General features: G+C 42.2%; 1 protein-coding gene across 1 annotated transcript in view; it reads left to right on the forward strand.

Annotated features, from left to right (window-relative positions):
- LOC116464063 (tyrosine-protein kinase transmembrane receptor ROR2-like) overlaps positions 1-11,286 on the forward strand; it is a 28,265-nt gene extending 16,979 nt beyond the window's left edge. Inside the window, exons 3-4 of the mRNA XM_032147347.1 lie at positions 9,820-10,107; positions 11,238-11,286. Of these exons, the coding sequence (XP_032003238.1) occupies positions 9,820-10,107; positions 11,238-11,272 (323 nt within the window). The 3' untranslated portion in view covers positions 11,273-11,286. The remainder of the gene's footprint in view (positions 1-9,819; positions 10,108-11,237) is intronic.
- The last annotated feature ends 4,950 nt before the right edge of the window (positions 11,287-16,236 follow it).

Genomic DNA, 16,236 nt, shown 5'->3' on the forward strand with positions numbered 1-16,236 from the left:
TGTAATCCCAGCACTTTGGGAGGCCGAGGCAGGCAGATCACGAGGTCAGGAGATCAAGATCATCATGGCCAACATAGTGAAACCCCGTCTCTGTTAAAAATACAAAAATTAGCTGGGTGTGGTGGCGCATGCCTATAAGCCCAGCTACTTGGGAGGCTGAGGCAGGAGAATCGTTTGGACCAGGGAGTCGAAGGTTGCGGTGAGCCAAGATCACGCCACTGCACTCCAGTCTGGCGACAGAGCAAGACTCTGCCTGAAAAAAAAAAAAAAAAAAAAGAAGTAAGTCATTGATCTGACTGTGACTGTGGGGCAGAGCAGTGTTCCCTGGTGATGGGATTCCTCTGTTACTTTGCCTTTGGATTGCTTTAATGCTTGGACTCAGCTCCCTGTCCAGAGATTTGCAGTGCACAGAGAACTGGCCTGGGCGCTGGGGAGATGAGCCTGTATCATCAGTTGCTAAAGCTGTGCCACTTTTAAGTTAGAAAGGGAAAGTTTTTTGGATCAATTAAAAGGGAAGAGTTCTGTGTAACGCTATGGAGTGTGAGTGCTGCCCAAATCTAAGCGAGCCGAAACCTCAGTCAGCCATGCCTGGCTCCTTTTGGCCTGGCAAATTGTTTCTGGAGAGATTTGGGGCAGCTACAAAGGAATGTTTTTGTGAGTTGGAGGAGAGCTTAGAAAATGGTTAATACAAACCCCGTATTTTGCACATAATAGAAATGAAGCCAAGAGAGGCTAAATAACTGGCTATAAATTAAACACCAAGGGAGAAAGGAATATTGTGCTTAATCTCTAGAGAGCTTTCTTTCCCGCTTTCATGTTTGGCCCCTAGAGAATCGATGACGTTGAAAATGGTGGACCAGACTCATTTGGCAGCCCTCCCACGTAAATTACATATGAATGCTCAATAAAATACTAGTAAAATATGCAAATGCTTATATGAACGTGCAAGGGAGATGGAGAAATGCCCAGGAGCCAGGAATGGAAAGGAAGCAGAATTATAAGTGACAGCCCTAGGCTGCCACAGCAGAAGCGACTTGAGGTAGCCCACTACGTTTGCAGCTTTGGAGAACAGCCCGATTTTCCTAAGTCCTCAAGAAGAGTTTATCTGAGACCAAGGGCCGAATTCTGAAGGAGTCATAGAGTTGTGACATGAGCTCACCAACAGTGAAAAGTGGTGTCACCACATGGCCATAGCACACATGTGGACATGTCTGTGGGCCACAGAGCAGAGAGAGCACCAAGACACGGACACACCAAATCCTCCAGGGCTTTAATGTCAGAGTAGGCTCGGGAACATAAATGCTACCCTTGAGAATATGCAGGGGTAGGGAAATCCTGATGGAGAGTAAATGAAATAAGAAACCTAAAGTTACTGATTTCACTTGGAATTGGATGGATGAAGTTTCTTCTAATCAGGAGAAATGAGGGGTTAGGAGAAAAATCTAGCTTGGTTTTAGGAAAATAAAGGAATGTACATTTTGTGCACCCTAATATAAGGCCTATGAAATATCATCCCTAATATAGAAATGATTCAGCTAGGTCCAGTTTCATCAAGAACCTTGGGTTTCCACACCAAGCCAGGAGGGAACCCGTGGCCTCCACAGAACTGAAGCTTTGTTGACAGGCTTCCGTGTGAAGCTAGGAGACCTGCGAGCTGCAGTCCTGGAGAAGAGGGATGAGCACATTGCCATGGGGTCAGTCCCTGGAGGTGAGATGAGAGATTGCCTCCACCCTGGCTCCAGATGGGAAACACAGAAGGGTCTCCCATGAGAAATCAGTTGGGACCGGCACCTCTGGAAGCCAGATTTACATTACCAGAATGCTATAGGAAATTCCAAGCCAAAAAGTTAAGATAAAACTTGGCACTGCCTGTCAAGGGAACCCAGTCCTCAAGGGATTCCCTCAGAAAAACCAGCCTTACAATAAAAAAATTACACAGCACACTTGGCGAGACCCAGGATGAGTGGCAAGCTAGTAAACAATGAAGCCAGAGGATTAAAGATGAAAGGAGGAAACAGAAACCGCATAGAAGGAAAAGCAGTGGTGGATTTGAAAAGGAAACAAATAGATCTTCTAGAAAAGAAAAATATAGTCCATGAAATGAGAAAGTTGATGGGTATGTTACAGGGTAGATGCACATAGCTAAAGACAAAAAGGGTAAGGAGTATTAAAAATAGGTAGAGAGCACAGTGGAATTATCATATGAGGAAAACCAACATATATCTAGAAGGATATTTAATATTTTATGAAATACTGATAGAGGTTTTATAGAATTGATAGAAAGCACAAATCTTCAGATTTGAGGAAGAGCACTGAGACCTGAGGAGGCTGAAATAAAAATAAATTTACTGTTAATGATAGACAATTTGGAATGGCAAAGACAAAGGAAAAATATTGAAAATAGCCTAAGAAGGGGAAAGTTCAGAATACTTGCAAAGGAACAAGAACTGCAGGACTTCAACAGTCACCATAAAAGCCAGAGGACAGTAGTGCCTCAAATTCTATACCCAGCTAAACTACCATTTAAGTGTGAAAGTCATGGATGTTTTTAGACCAAGACTAAGAGTGTTTACAGCCTTAGTCCTTTACCCAAAGAATGAATGTTATTCAGGATGAGCTCAATTGAACCTAAGAGGAAGGAGTGAGATGCAAGAAGTGTTGGTGAGGAAAGAAGTTGGTAGATCTCAAAATACTCTGACAGTAAAAATAACAATAATTGGAGGCTTAAAATCAGAGTGTATCTAAGCACTAGGAAGCAGTTCAACGTGTGTGTGTGTGTGTGTGTGTGTGTGTGTAAGTGATTATATTATAGCTCATAGCATTTAAAGTCTTTTGTAATTGGAGGACTTTGCTAAATTAGGTATGCCTACAAAAAGTAGTTAAGATAGCCACTGATGTATAATTTTCAAATAAGCAGAGGGGAAAAATGGAGAATTTAAGAATCCAATAGAAGATAGGAGAGAAAAAATAAAAGGCAATGGAAACATTAAAAATAAAACTCATCAGTTAAAAATGTAGACTCAAAATGTAAAATTATATGCCACTTATAAGAGTTATGTCTAATACAGAATCATAAAAACGATAAAGATATTAAAAAGATAAAAGTAGGGCTATGTTAACCAAAGGTTCCCTGAGGATGGCTATAATAATATCAGATAAAATGATCTTTTAGGCAGAATTGTTGCTTAGTGATATATGGACCAAATGATGTAATAAAACTGAAGTTGGGAATGCATCCAGCCCCATCATTTCACATATATCAACTCAACTTGAATTGCTAAAAGCTATTTGATGAATGCGAAGTCTTTGAAACTAGTAGATAAACATATTAAAAATATGAACAAAATCAACAAACTTGATCAAATGGGCACTTAAAACTCTGCCATGAACGTAGAATAAGCACATTCTTACTAAGCATATGTGGACCATCTTCAGGAAGCTGACTCTGCAGAGCATATCTCAGTGGCTTCAAAGAACTGTGATCACACAGACCATGTTCTGTGACAACAGTGCAATTAAAGCACACTTTAAATAACTCATAGCTAAAAGAAAAATGTCATAAGATATATTACACAATATTTGGGTCTGACTAATGATGTGAAGATTAATTTACTGGATGGCTAAAGAAGAGTGGAAGGAAAATTTTACACGTAATGCATACATAGAAAAGGAAAAAGATATAAAATGAATTAACTACAGAAGTTGGAAAAAGCATCAGAATAGAGAGATGAACAGACAGTTACACAAGGGGAGCCCCAATGACGAGAAATATTCCAAAGGATGTGGAAGCTCATGAGGAATTCATAAGATGTGAACTAAAACTGTAGTGCAGAACTATTTTATGTCCATCAGATTGGCAAATATTTTAAAGCCCCCAGACGCCAAATTCCGGCACAGCTGTAGGGAAGCACTTTAACTCAGATATTGTTAGTGAAGTACAAATTGTTTCAAGCACTTTTGAGACTCAGATCAATGAAAGATTTCAAGACTGTATGACACCACATCCAAATGGATACGTTTTTTCCCCTTCCAACTTTTATTTTAGGTTCAGGGGTACATGTACAGGTTTGTGACATGGGTAAATTGTGTGTCATGGGGGTTTGGTGTACAGATTACTTTGTCACCCAGGTAATGAGCATAGTACCCAATAGGTAGTTTTTAAATCCTCACCCTCCTCCTACCTTCAGTCCTCCAGTAGGCCCTGGTGTCTGTTGTTCCCTTCTTTATGTTCATGTGTACTAGTGTTTTATTCCCACTTATAAGTGAGAACATGAGGTATTTGGGTTTTGTTCCTGTGTTAATTTGCTTAGGGTAATGGCCTCCAGCTGCATCCATGTTGCTGCAGAGGATATGATTTTTTTTAATGGCTGCATTGTATTCCATGGTGTATAGGTACCACATTTTCTTTATCCAGTCATGTATGTACTTTTGAGAGACTCTTGTATATGCACAGGACAAGACATCTATATAGGTGGTCATTAAATATTATAATAGCAATAATGTGGAAACAGCTTACTGTCCTTCAACTGGGAAATGGATAAAGAAATTGTGGTTTGTTTGTATAATGGGCTATTCTATTACACAGTAATTAAAATAAATGGAGCACATCAACCAACATAGATGGATGAAATCAACTAGCAAATATGACCTTTCAGGGAAAATTTCTAAAAATATGAAATAATATAAATATGCATTGGAATGATGCATACAAGTTCTCTGGAGAAGAATAAACAAGAGTAGGTTTTGGTTGTATTCTAGAATTTTTTTAAGTGTTCAAAGTAAAATATGGGAAAAATTAATGTCAAATCTTTATACGTTTTGTTCATGGTTATTGTCTGATAGCTGTGTTTTTCTGTATGTTTGCAGCATTTTAGCATTTAACATTTTTAAATCAAAAAGAATGTTGAAAAAACAATTAGGCAAAAAGATACGGGAGATATGAATTTTGAAAGCAAAAAGGTTATGTTATTGTTATTTGAAGAAGATGGTATCTATGTAGAAAATCCAAGGCATTCAACTGAGAAACCGTTATAACTAAGATAGCTGAGTAAAGTGGCAAGATCTTTAAAAACTTGCAAATGGGATTAAGTTAATTATTTTGAGATAAGAGGATCATTCTGGCTTATCCAGGTAGGCCCAGTGTAACCACAGAGGTCCTTAGGAAACCAGGGCTGGAAGACTGGATTCAGCAGTAGATGTGACAATGGAAGCAGAGGTTGGAGTGATGCAATGAGGAACCACTGGCCAAGGAAAGAAGGGGTCCCTAATGTTACTGAAACACCAGGGTTTGGTCTAGGTCCTGCTGCTCACCACACGGAAAGCCAATCACTGAGACAACAATTATTGCCAAGAAAGAAGGCTTTAATCTGGTGATGCAGCTGAGGAGATGGGAGCTCAGCCTCAAATCCATCTCCCTGTCTGACTAAAATGAGGGCTTTATATAGCAGGGAAGAAAGGTAGCTATGTGTGAGAAAAGAGGAACATGGAAGGGGTAAGGAAGCCATCCTGATGATTGAGGGGCCTAGTGTCTTATTGTCTGGATGTGATGTGATGATCTGGTGAGTTTCGATTCTTTGATACTGAGAGGTCCTTTCCTGAGGAGGAGTCAATTTCTATGTTTATCCTAAAGAACTGTCTATGGCAGTGGTTCTCAACCTCCCGGCCATGGACTGGTACTGGTGCGTGGCCTGTTAGGAGCTGGGCTACACAGCAGAAGGTGAGCAGCAGGTGAGCAAATGAAGCTTCATCTGTATTTACAGCCACTCCCTATCAATTACATTACCACCTGAGCTCCACCTCCCGTCAGATCAGCAGTGGCATTAGATTCTCATAGGAGCGCAAACCCTATTGTGAACTGTGCATCTGAGGGATCTAGGGTGTGCACTTATGAGAGTCTAATGCCTGATTATCTGTCACTGTCTCCCGTTACTCCCAGATGGGACCGCTAGTTGCAGGAAAACAAGCTCAGGGCTCCCACTGATTCTTCATATTATGGTGAGTTGTATAATTATTTCATTGTATATTACAATACAGTAATAATAGAAATAAAGTGCACAATAAATGTAATGCTGTTGAATTGTCCCCAAAACATTGCCCCTACCTCAGGCCATGGAAAAATTATCTTCCATGAGACTGGTCCCTGGTGCTAAAAAGACTGGGGACCACTGGTCTATGAGACTGTTGGGTTGGTTTCACTGGAAACCAGGGAAGGTTTGAGGAAAGTGATTCTCACGCAGAGCCTCTGGAAGGAAGGCAGCCCATGTCACATGGATGTGAGGACTTTGACCCCCATAACTGTAAGATGAAAGATGTGTGTTGCTTTACGCCCCTGTTTGTGGTAACTTGTCACAGCAGCCATAGGAAATTAGTACACCATATAGATGATTGCTCTCTAATAGTTTCCCTATAAACCTAAAGTCATTTAGACAGAAATAATAGAGAGAAAAAGTATTTACAACAGTAAGAAAAATTAGAGGGCAGCTAGAAATCTACCTAAAAATATATGTGAAGATCTATATTAAGAAAATTACAAAGCTTTTCTGAATACTTCAGAAGGTCTGAAATAGATACATAGACCATGCTTTCTCAATATCATGAAGTGAGTAGTTTTATGCAAATTATCCATTAAAGTCCTACTTTTAAAATGGAACTTCCTGGGATGATTTTAAAATTTAGAAGAGAAAAGTAGCCATGAAATTGAGAATATTGCCCCCAAAAAGTAACAGTTGTTTTTCTTTTTTTTTTTTTGAGACAGAGTCTCACTCTGTTGCCCAGGCTGGAGTGCAGTGGCGTGATCTCGGCTCACTGCAAGCTCTGCCTCCCAGGTTCACACCATTCTCCTGCCTCAGCCTCCCAAGTAGCTAGGACTACAGGCGCCTGCCACCTCGCCCGGCTAATTTTTTGTATTTTTAGTAGAGATGGGGTTTCACTGTGTTAGCCAGGATGGTCTCCATCTCCTGACCTCGTGATCCGCTCGCCTCGGCCTCCCAAAGTGCTGGGATTACAGGCATGAGCCACCGTGCCTGGCCCACAGTTGTTTTTCTTAATGTCCAAACATACTTCAGTCATCATAATTTAACAAATGTGATGTTGCCACGGCAACAAGCCAAGTGATTCAGTGGGGAGGGGGAAGGCAAGGTTAGAAGTGAATAGAGCTTGTTTTAGATGGGCAGCCAGAGAACACCTTCCATGGAGGTGACATTTCAGCAGGTGTGATACAAGAGAGACAGCAAAGAACACTGAGGAGTGGCCTTGGCCAACTGAACAACAAGGAACCAGCTTGCTGTGCTTTGGGGAGAGCAAGGGACTCCCTGTCCAGTGGGGAAGAAGTGTTGGGGAGGTTAGAGAAAATTTGAGAGCGTTGATACTGTGGATATAATCTAGTTATTCTCCATTATCTGTCTTTCTGATTTCTTTCTGAAGGCTCAATTTTACTCACCTACTTGGGGAGACAGCCATAAATTATCAGGTTACCTAATGATGGCCCCATCTGAGTTTTGGTCCCACTGAGCTTCCAGTAGAATGTGAAGGTGGCTGCCTCGAGGCCTGGCTGGAACGTGGTGCTGTCCGTGAGACTCTACCCTGGTCCCTTCTCACCTGGGCAGACCTTTATATGCCACTGCCTCAGCACCTTCCCAGGTATAGCTGCTGGCCATTTAGCAATATTCTTTTCAATGCTAGTCTGGCCAGAACACAGTGAAATGATGAGCTGGGACAGGCAGCCCAGATTATATCAAAACCACCACTGCACATCGTCACAGCAGATTAGATACTGCATTCAACAAAGAAACAAAGACATGGGATCCAGTAGACGGGAGCATGGGGAATGCAGATTCCCCATGCTGTGCCTGTATGGTTGAGTTCATGAAGATCATACATACAGAACTTCACCCTGCCTGATTCAGCCTATCTTTTTAAGGAGTTGTCATCAGCATTTTAGTGACCTTCCAGCTTTATGTTGTCAATAAGAATTACCTTCTATAACTTAATTCAGTGCATGGATAAGGGTTGGCTAGGAGAGTATCCAGGTAGAACCTAATGATGTTAATAATAAGTAGTGGTCTTTGCTCATTAATGACTACTCTGCAGACAGGTGCGTTTCCACTGTCCCGAGAATGAAGACAGTCTCCTCATCTTAAATCCACCGCCTGGCTTCCGCCACCTCTCCATCACCTCCACCTCCCCAGATGCTGGTGGATCCTACAACACTTCTTACCCTTAGGGTCCACTAGAAATACTATAATTTTCCAGTTAAATCTGTAACAACAGATGCCTGCCATCTTTCAACTTCACTTGAAAAGAAAGGATCAAGGCCAACCAGAAATGAGCCAAAAGATTCAGAATATGAATATATCTGTTTTGAAGTCATTTTCAGATTGCTGTGTTGTTTTAGCTTTGTCTGATATAAGTTCATGTTGATGATTAACTTTCTTGTCCAACATTAGTTTTCCCTACATGTTATATTAACAGAATTGTAGTTTGCATGTTCCTTTTAAGAGACAGAGTAGTCCTCCAGCCTCTTGACCACACCACACACCTGCGTGTGCAGGCACACACATACATGTGCACCACACAAACACCACACATGCATACTCACACGCATCCCTCCTCCTTTGTCCCTTTCACTTCCCCTTGTTCCCTGTAGCCTGGCGTTGCCCCCTAGAGCTCCTGCCTGTGGCTGTACTGGGCTCCCCACATATCAGGGCAGTGTTTCCAGCTCCCGTTTTAGGAGCAGCCCACTCACTCCCCATTCTGGGTGCTTTAAGACCCTGTGTGCCCCCTAGTGTGTGCGCGCGGGACTGCTTCTGTCTGCTCTGGACCTGGGTGTAGCAGGACAAAGCCTTCAGCTCCCCTCATCAGCATCGTAACTTCTGTTCTGTTTACAGGACAGTGATTAGCTTGGTTTGGGGATGCCCATGTTTTGTCACACATCTTTTTTTTGTATTTTACTTCTGTGGCTTTGTGCTTAATGATGTGGTAGGCGGGGAGGAGGGACTTTCTGAGTGTGAATTTACATCATTTTGACCAACCTGGGTTAGATGTAGTGTTTGGAAAGAGAAGCACAGTTGGTCCTCATCATTTGCAGATTCTGTATTTGTGAGTTCACCTAATACCTAAAGTCTATTTGTAACCCCCAAATCAATACTCATGGTGCTTTTGTGGCGTTTCACAGACACATGCCCAAGGCAGTGAAAAATTTGTGTCCCAGCTGGGGCTGAACAAGGCGATGGTCGGCTCCCTGGTTTCTGCCCTCAAATTGTGAACAAGTGGCCTTTTCTTGGTCTATTTAGTGCCACGTTTCTTGCATATTTGGGCTTTTTGTTGGTGATTTTATTGTTTCTGATGGCCCCCAGGCATAGCGCTGAAGTGGTCTGCTGTTCCCTAAGTGCAAGAAAGCTGCGACCTGCCTTATGGAGAAAAAAATGTGTGTGAGAGAAGCTTCGTTCAGGCATGAGTTATGAGGCTGTTCGTCATGGGTTCAATGTGAAGAAATCAACAGTACATATTGAATATGGTGTCTTTAAACAGAAACATACATAAACCAAGGTTATATATTGGTTGGTTGATGAAAATATTATGACGAGAGGCTCGCAGGAATTTGACTGTGTATTTCCCGTAAGAGCAGTTGTTCAGTATTCACTAATTCAGTGTTCCCTGTAGCTTTCTACAAGATAATTACCACAGATAACAAGAACCTATTTTAGTAGGTGACAGAAAATCGAAACCTTCCCTAGGAAAAGTTCATAACAGAGCCCCCAGGTAGCCCTTCCTTCCAGCCCTCACTGAATCTTGCTCTTTTGTGACTGCTCTCCTTGGCAGGTTACTTCCTGAATTTTCTGGAGCCAGTAAACAATATCACCATTGTCCAAGGCCAGACGGCAATTCTGCACTGCAAGGTGGCGGGAAACCCACCCCCTAACGTGCGGTGGCTGAAGAATGATGCCCCGGTGGTGCAGGAGCCACGGCGGATCATCATCCGGAAGACAGAATACGGTTCACGACTGCGAATCCAGGACCTGGACACAACAGACACTGGCTACTACCAGTGCGTGGCCACCAACGGGATGAAGACCATTACTGCCACTGGTGTCCTGTTTGTGCGGCTGGGTGAGTTGGACAGTGAAATTGTGTGGGTTAGCAGATACGAAGGTTCCCAGCCACCGAGCAAGAGGTCCAGTTGCTATTTGAAACCGAACACACACCAATCAGCATGAGGGGAGAGCAATGAAACCGTTCCCAAGGGCCTTCCCCATGTGCCCCAGGGCCCAGCTTGACCTGTTACCCATTTACTAGTAATAAAAGAAAATAGGGCCAGGCACGGTGGCTCACACCTGTAATCCTAGCACTTTGGGAGGCCGAGGCAGGCGGATCATCTGAGGTCAGGAGTTCGAGACCAGCCTGGCCAACATGGCGAAACTCCATCTCTACTAAAAATACAAAAATTAGCCTGGCATGGTGGTGGGCGGCTGTAATCCCAGCTACTCGGGAGGCTGAGGCAGGAGAATCGCGTGAACCTGGGAGGTGGAGGTTTCAGTGAGCTGAGATCGCACCATTGCACTCCAGCGTGGGTGACAAGAGTGAAACTCTGTCTCAAAAAAAAAAAAAAAAAAAGAACAAAAAGAAAATAGGTGCAGATGGAGTGGTTTACAGACCTGGATCCCAGGCACACATGCAGAGCCGAGGTGTTTAGCAGGAAGGCCGTGTGTTAGGAGGTCAGGTGTCAGTGGGAGGGTGGCTACACTGCAGGACGGCTGGGCAGGGCCTGAGGCTGGCCTGGCTGGGGTGGGGAGAAAGCTGAGCACGATGACCAGAGATTCTGAATCTCTGTGCTCGTCACACCTGTTGAAGGAATTAAGTGGCAGGAAGGAATGTGTCCCCTTCATCCCAGCTGTGAAAAACTCCCAGGCAGTGAATGCCCCGGCCCTGCCACCCAAGCCCACGCCATCCGATCACAAGTAGTAAAACAGATTTTGTATGTAAAGACTAGATGAGAAGAGAGAGAGTAAGGACAGCAAAAACTCCAAAAACAAAGATACCCTCAGTGACAAAGTACCCCTTCCCTTGTGTGTGGTTTCCAGCCTTGCTGACGTGATCACGAGTGGAGCCTGAGGCCCAAGGACAGCTGCCCACCAGTGAGCCCCCTGGCTTCAGCCTGTTTGCCACTGGCCTGATTTAAAGAAGGTTGTATTCCAAATCACGGAGTATTAATAACTTGTCTTTTTGTTTCCTCTTTTTAGGTCCAACTCACAGTCCAAATCATAACTTTCAGTAAGTATCTGTTTTCCCCAAACCATGTTCTGCTGCTCTGAGGGTTTTTGTTATGTAAGAATCCGGGTTTTAAATCCTGCCAGCTCATGTCTTTGCCGAATTTGCTAGAAGTTGGCTGGGCTTCACACAGGGATGGCCACGTGCTTGCTTAGGGTTGGGAAACGTTTACATTTTTCATGTTTTTTGTACAGAAAAAATCAGAAAAACAAAAATGGTTAATTTCCTTCTGTGATCATGACCTTACACAGGGCTACTGAGAGGAGTATAAATATACAGGCCAGGTTGCCTGGGCACCAGGAAGGATCCCGGCTCATTAGAACGTTTGGAAACAGGGACATAATTCACTCTGAAATCCCAGCACCACCAGCTGCACTTAATAAATGTGTGCCCCTGAGCCTTGGGCCACCCTGTGACAGTGGGCAGGAGTCTCAACCCCACCTTGCAGATGAGGAGACCGAGGCTCACAGCCAGGCTCACACTCCTTCACGAGCTGCTGACAGCAGTGGCTTTGAACTCAGCCCTCTGGTTTCCCAGTACGAGGTTGTTCCACTGTGGCCAGGCTGTCTTGGGAGAGTCCCCTCTGAACTGCCCACAGTCTCCCATTGTGTACACAGAGGAGTGCTCATTCCATTGTCTATGTTTAAGATGAGCAGTGACTGTCTGGGTCTCCTGCATTTCCTCCTCAGACATATTGGAGAGCAGTGCTTCACTCTGAGATGTTCTGAACAATAGCATCAACACTATGTGGTTGGTAAAGTGTGCAGTGTTGGCTGATTTCTGTTTCCCTGGGCCTTGTACCCATTACCCACCCATGATGTGCTGCAACACCACGTTGGGATGCTGGGCAGGGCGGCAACCTGTCTCAGCAGACATCAGCAGCTTGCTTGCAGAGGGCAGATTTTTTTCCCCCCAAATAGACAGGCCTGGCTCTTTCACCCAGACTGGAGTGCAGTGGCACGATCACAGCTTACTGCAGTCTTGTACGCCTGGGCTCAAGCCATCCTCCCCCTTCAGCCTCCCGAGTAGCTGGGACTGTAGGCACGTGCCACCACACACCTGGATACTTTTTTCTTATTTTTTGTAGAGATGGGGGTCTCACTATGCTGTCCAGACTGGTCACAAACTCTTGCCTCGAGCAATCCTCCTGCCTCGCCCTCACAAATCACTGGGATTGTAGGTGTGTGCCACCACACCTGACCTAGAGGGAAGATATTTGGGAAGATTCTGTGCTAAGCAATAGTGATGGAGCATTTTTCCTTAATAATCCTTCAGACACGGAGTAAGGAAAGAAGAAATTGCATCATGAGCACAATTATGGGGCTTTGGAAAAGGCATATAAGTCATTTCAAAAGCTGAACTATTGTTTTCTCTTATTTTATGTTTATGTCTTTTATTTTAGTTATTTTATTTTTTGAGACAGAGTCTCGCCCTGTCACCCAGGCTGGAGTACAGTGGTGCGGTCTCCGCTCACTGCAACCTCTGCCTGCCAAGTTCAGGCAATTCTTGTGTCTGAGCCTCCCGAGTAGCTGAAATTACAGATGCGCGCCACCACACCTGGCTAATGTTTGTATTTTTAGTAGAGACGGGGTTTCACCATGTTGGCCAGACTGGTCTCAAACTCATGACCTCAAGTGATCCGTCCGTCTTGGCCTCCCAAAGTGCTGAGATTACAGACATGAGCCACTGCACCTGGCCTATATTTATGTATTTTATAAATAAAACTTTTGTAGTTCACTTATATATAGTTACATATATTATGTAACTATATAATATATTGTAAATATATCATATAATTATAGAGCTATAGTTATACAAATATTAAACATATTCATATATTTATATACAAATTGTAAATTTATATATATATTCATATAAATTATTTCACATTATTTTTACATTGACTTTCTTCTCATTTTAAGTATGGATTTCCACACATTGATGTAAATGACTGGGGCAGTTTCAGAAAGTCCCGCCTGACCTCCCGTCTTTTCCAGGCCTCCTGCCTCCCTTGTCATGAAGGTAAATCATCCAGGGAGTTTCTAGGCACTCAGTACATACATACATCTACCTAAGGAAATACAAAACAATCAACTTGAAAAAGGGTCTGAAAGCACATAAATTACTCAGTATCACTGGGGCAATGAAGAAATATGCTTACCCATACACTATTGGTGAGAAATTTCTGCAGTGCTATTTGACAATAAACATAAAAATATTTTTAAAAAGAAATACCTCATCAGTTTTATGTACGTTTTTACATAAATGATGCTATACTTGACATGTTTAGTTAACAGTGTTCATAGAAATCTTTCCATCTCAGTGTATTTGAAGTTTCCAGATGCTCTCTTTCCCTCTTTCTGGACTCATGTGCAGAGCATGTGACTGTTCCATCGTGACGGGCATTCCCATCAGGGAAGCCTCGTCTCAGCCACTTGTGCCACTGCGTCTCCCTTCCCTGGCCCTGAGACCTGTGGCTGGGTTTCTCTAGGAGAGATTCTGAAGAGGAAAAACTTCAGGGGCACAGGCATCCCCTTTTTAAAACTGATACTGCCAAATGGTCATTCGTAGGTTACTTTCCCGACGTCAAAGGACCCATTTCTCCTTATCTTCCATAAGATGACTTCCAAACTTGTTAACTTCTGCCACTCTGAAGGATGAAAAATGAATAAATGACCTGCTTCGTTCTCCATTTCCCTGGTTACTGTGAGGCTGAGCATGTGGACGCACGTTGCTTGGCACTCATGTCTCCTCTTTGTCAATTGCCACTTCATATTCTTTGCTTATTTTTCCTTTACATTGCTTCTTAATGAATTTTGATGATTCTTTATGTCTTATTTCTTGATCATATAGAAATTAAAACTTTTACAAATGAATAATTTGTTTTTCATGTTATGTCTTGTTAAAGAATGTCATCATTTCCTTGAAAAATTCTGATGGTAGTTTGATTGGAATTACAATGAATTTTTAGGTCAGTTTGGTGAGAATTAATACCTAAATTGAATTTTCTTATCAAGGACTACTTTCCTTTGTGTTTTGAGGTGTTTTCTTTTTCTTAACATTTTATAATGAAAAATTTCAAACATACAGTTGAAAGAATTTTATAGTGGGCTCCTGTATACTCACCAGCTAGATGCTAGCATTTACATTTTACTGTGCTAACTTTATCACTTATCATTCCATCCAGCCTCCATCTGTCCATCAATCCATCTAATTTTTCATTCATTTCACTGAGTTGCAGATATTTGTACATTTACCCTGAAATACTTCAGCATATATATCATTAATGAGAGTTCAGTATCTGTTTATGATTCTTGCTTCTTCTTCAGTTAAAATTTGCATACCAATGAAATGCACACATCTTAAGTATAGCACTATAAGGTCTGACAAATGCTTAAATCTCTGCAATCCAAACACCCTATCCAGGTACAGAATCTCTGTCACGCCTGCAGGCTCCGTCGTGCAACTTCCTAGTCAACTCTCTTCTACCCCAGGCACCCACTGTTCTGATTTTTTAAGTAATGGACTAGATTTTCCTGTTATTAAACATCACAGAAATGAAATCCTTCAGCATGTAGCCACTTAAGCCTGGCATCCTTTTAGCATAGTGCTTTTGAGATTCATCTGTGTTGTACACGTATCAGTAGGTTACAGCTGTTTATTGCTGAATAGCATTTCACTGTATGAACATACTCGTTGATTTATCTATTCTCCTGTTGAAGGACACCTAAGCAGATTCCAGGCTTGACTACTATGAATAAAGTTCCTTGTATAGGAATACTCTATACTTTTTGTGGACATGTATTTTCATTTCTGTTAGTGTTACGTAGGCGTAGAATTGCTGCATTATAGGGCATGTGTGTGCTTAATTTTATAAGACATTCCTGGGCCTTCTCCTAAACTCTTTTTACCTCCACCCACAGTGTGGGAGACTTGTGATCACTCCACATATTTCCCAACATTGGTGTGGTCAGCCTTTTTAAGTGTAGCTATTCCGGTGTATGCAGTGATTCAAGTGATCTTTTATATCATTCCAGCCTCTTGAAAAAGTAATTTTTACTAGTCATTTTTAAATTTTTAAATAAATGTATTTAAAGCTGTAAAGTTTCCTCTGAATACCATCTCCCTGCTTCCACTATGCATTTAGGCTTCTGTTGTTTGATACTGTTTTCTGATTTTTGTTGCATTAGTGAATATGGGCTGTTTATGTTTTACTCTTGATAATTTATTGAGATTTTTCTTTGTAACCAGTTAGATACGGTCCATTTTTGTGAATCTTGCCTGTTGTTTCAAAAATAAGTGTGCTTTGATGTGGCTGCACATTTCTTGACTCATCTGTGAGATTAAGTATGTTATTAAAAATATCTATATATTTTTTGTCCACATGAGTACCAGATACCTGAAGATTTGTGAAAGTCACCCACACTCCTTCTGGATGTGCTAGTTTCTATTAGTTCTCTATTTTTAATATTTTGTATGTATTTTAAGGTTATATAGGTTTTTGTGGGGGTTTTTGGTTTCTTTTACAGTCCCTTTTAGGGCTTTTTGCCTTGAATTCAGTTTTGCCTGACAATAATAGAGTTCCACATGCTTTTTAAATTTGCATTTGCCAGGAACCGTTTTTATGATTCCTGTCCCACTCTTTTAGTCTTTCACCTTTTTGTGTTCTGTTTTATGTAGGTCTCTTGTAAATGATGTATAACTAGACTTTTTTGGGAGGTTGATGTGGAGACCTTTCCAGTCTGAAAGTCCATGTTAATACATAGTTAAATTCATTTTAACCAATATACAATATTCCATTCTGTGAGTCAGTTTCCACTTGAATCACGCATTGACTGCCGAGTGATGGTTAGTTCTTTTCACTGATAGGGACCCTCTTATAGTGACTGTCCCTCCCACGTCTCTTTGTCCCTATGGGCAAAAGTCCTCCAGGGACAGAGATCAGGAAGCAGGATTATAGGTGTGCATCTC

This window comes from Hylobates moloch, unplaced genomic scaffold (assembly GCF_009828535.3).
Source record: "Hylobates moloch isolate HMO894 unplaced genomic scaffold, HMol_V3 SCAFFOLD_154, whole genome shotgun sequence".
Classification (NCBI taxonomy): domain Eukaryota; kingdom Metazoa; phylum Chordata; class Mammalia; order Primates; family Hylobatidae; genus Hylobates; species Hylobates moloch.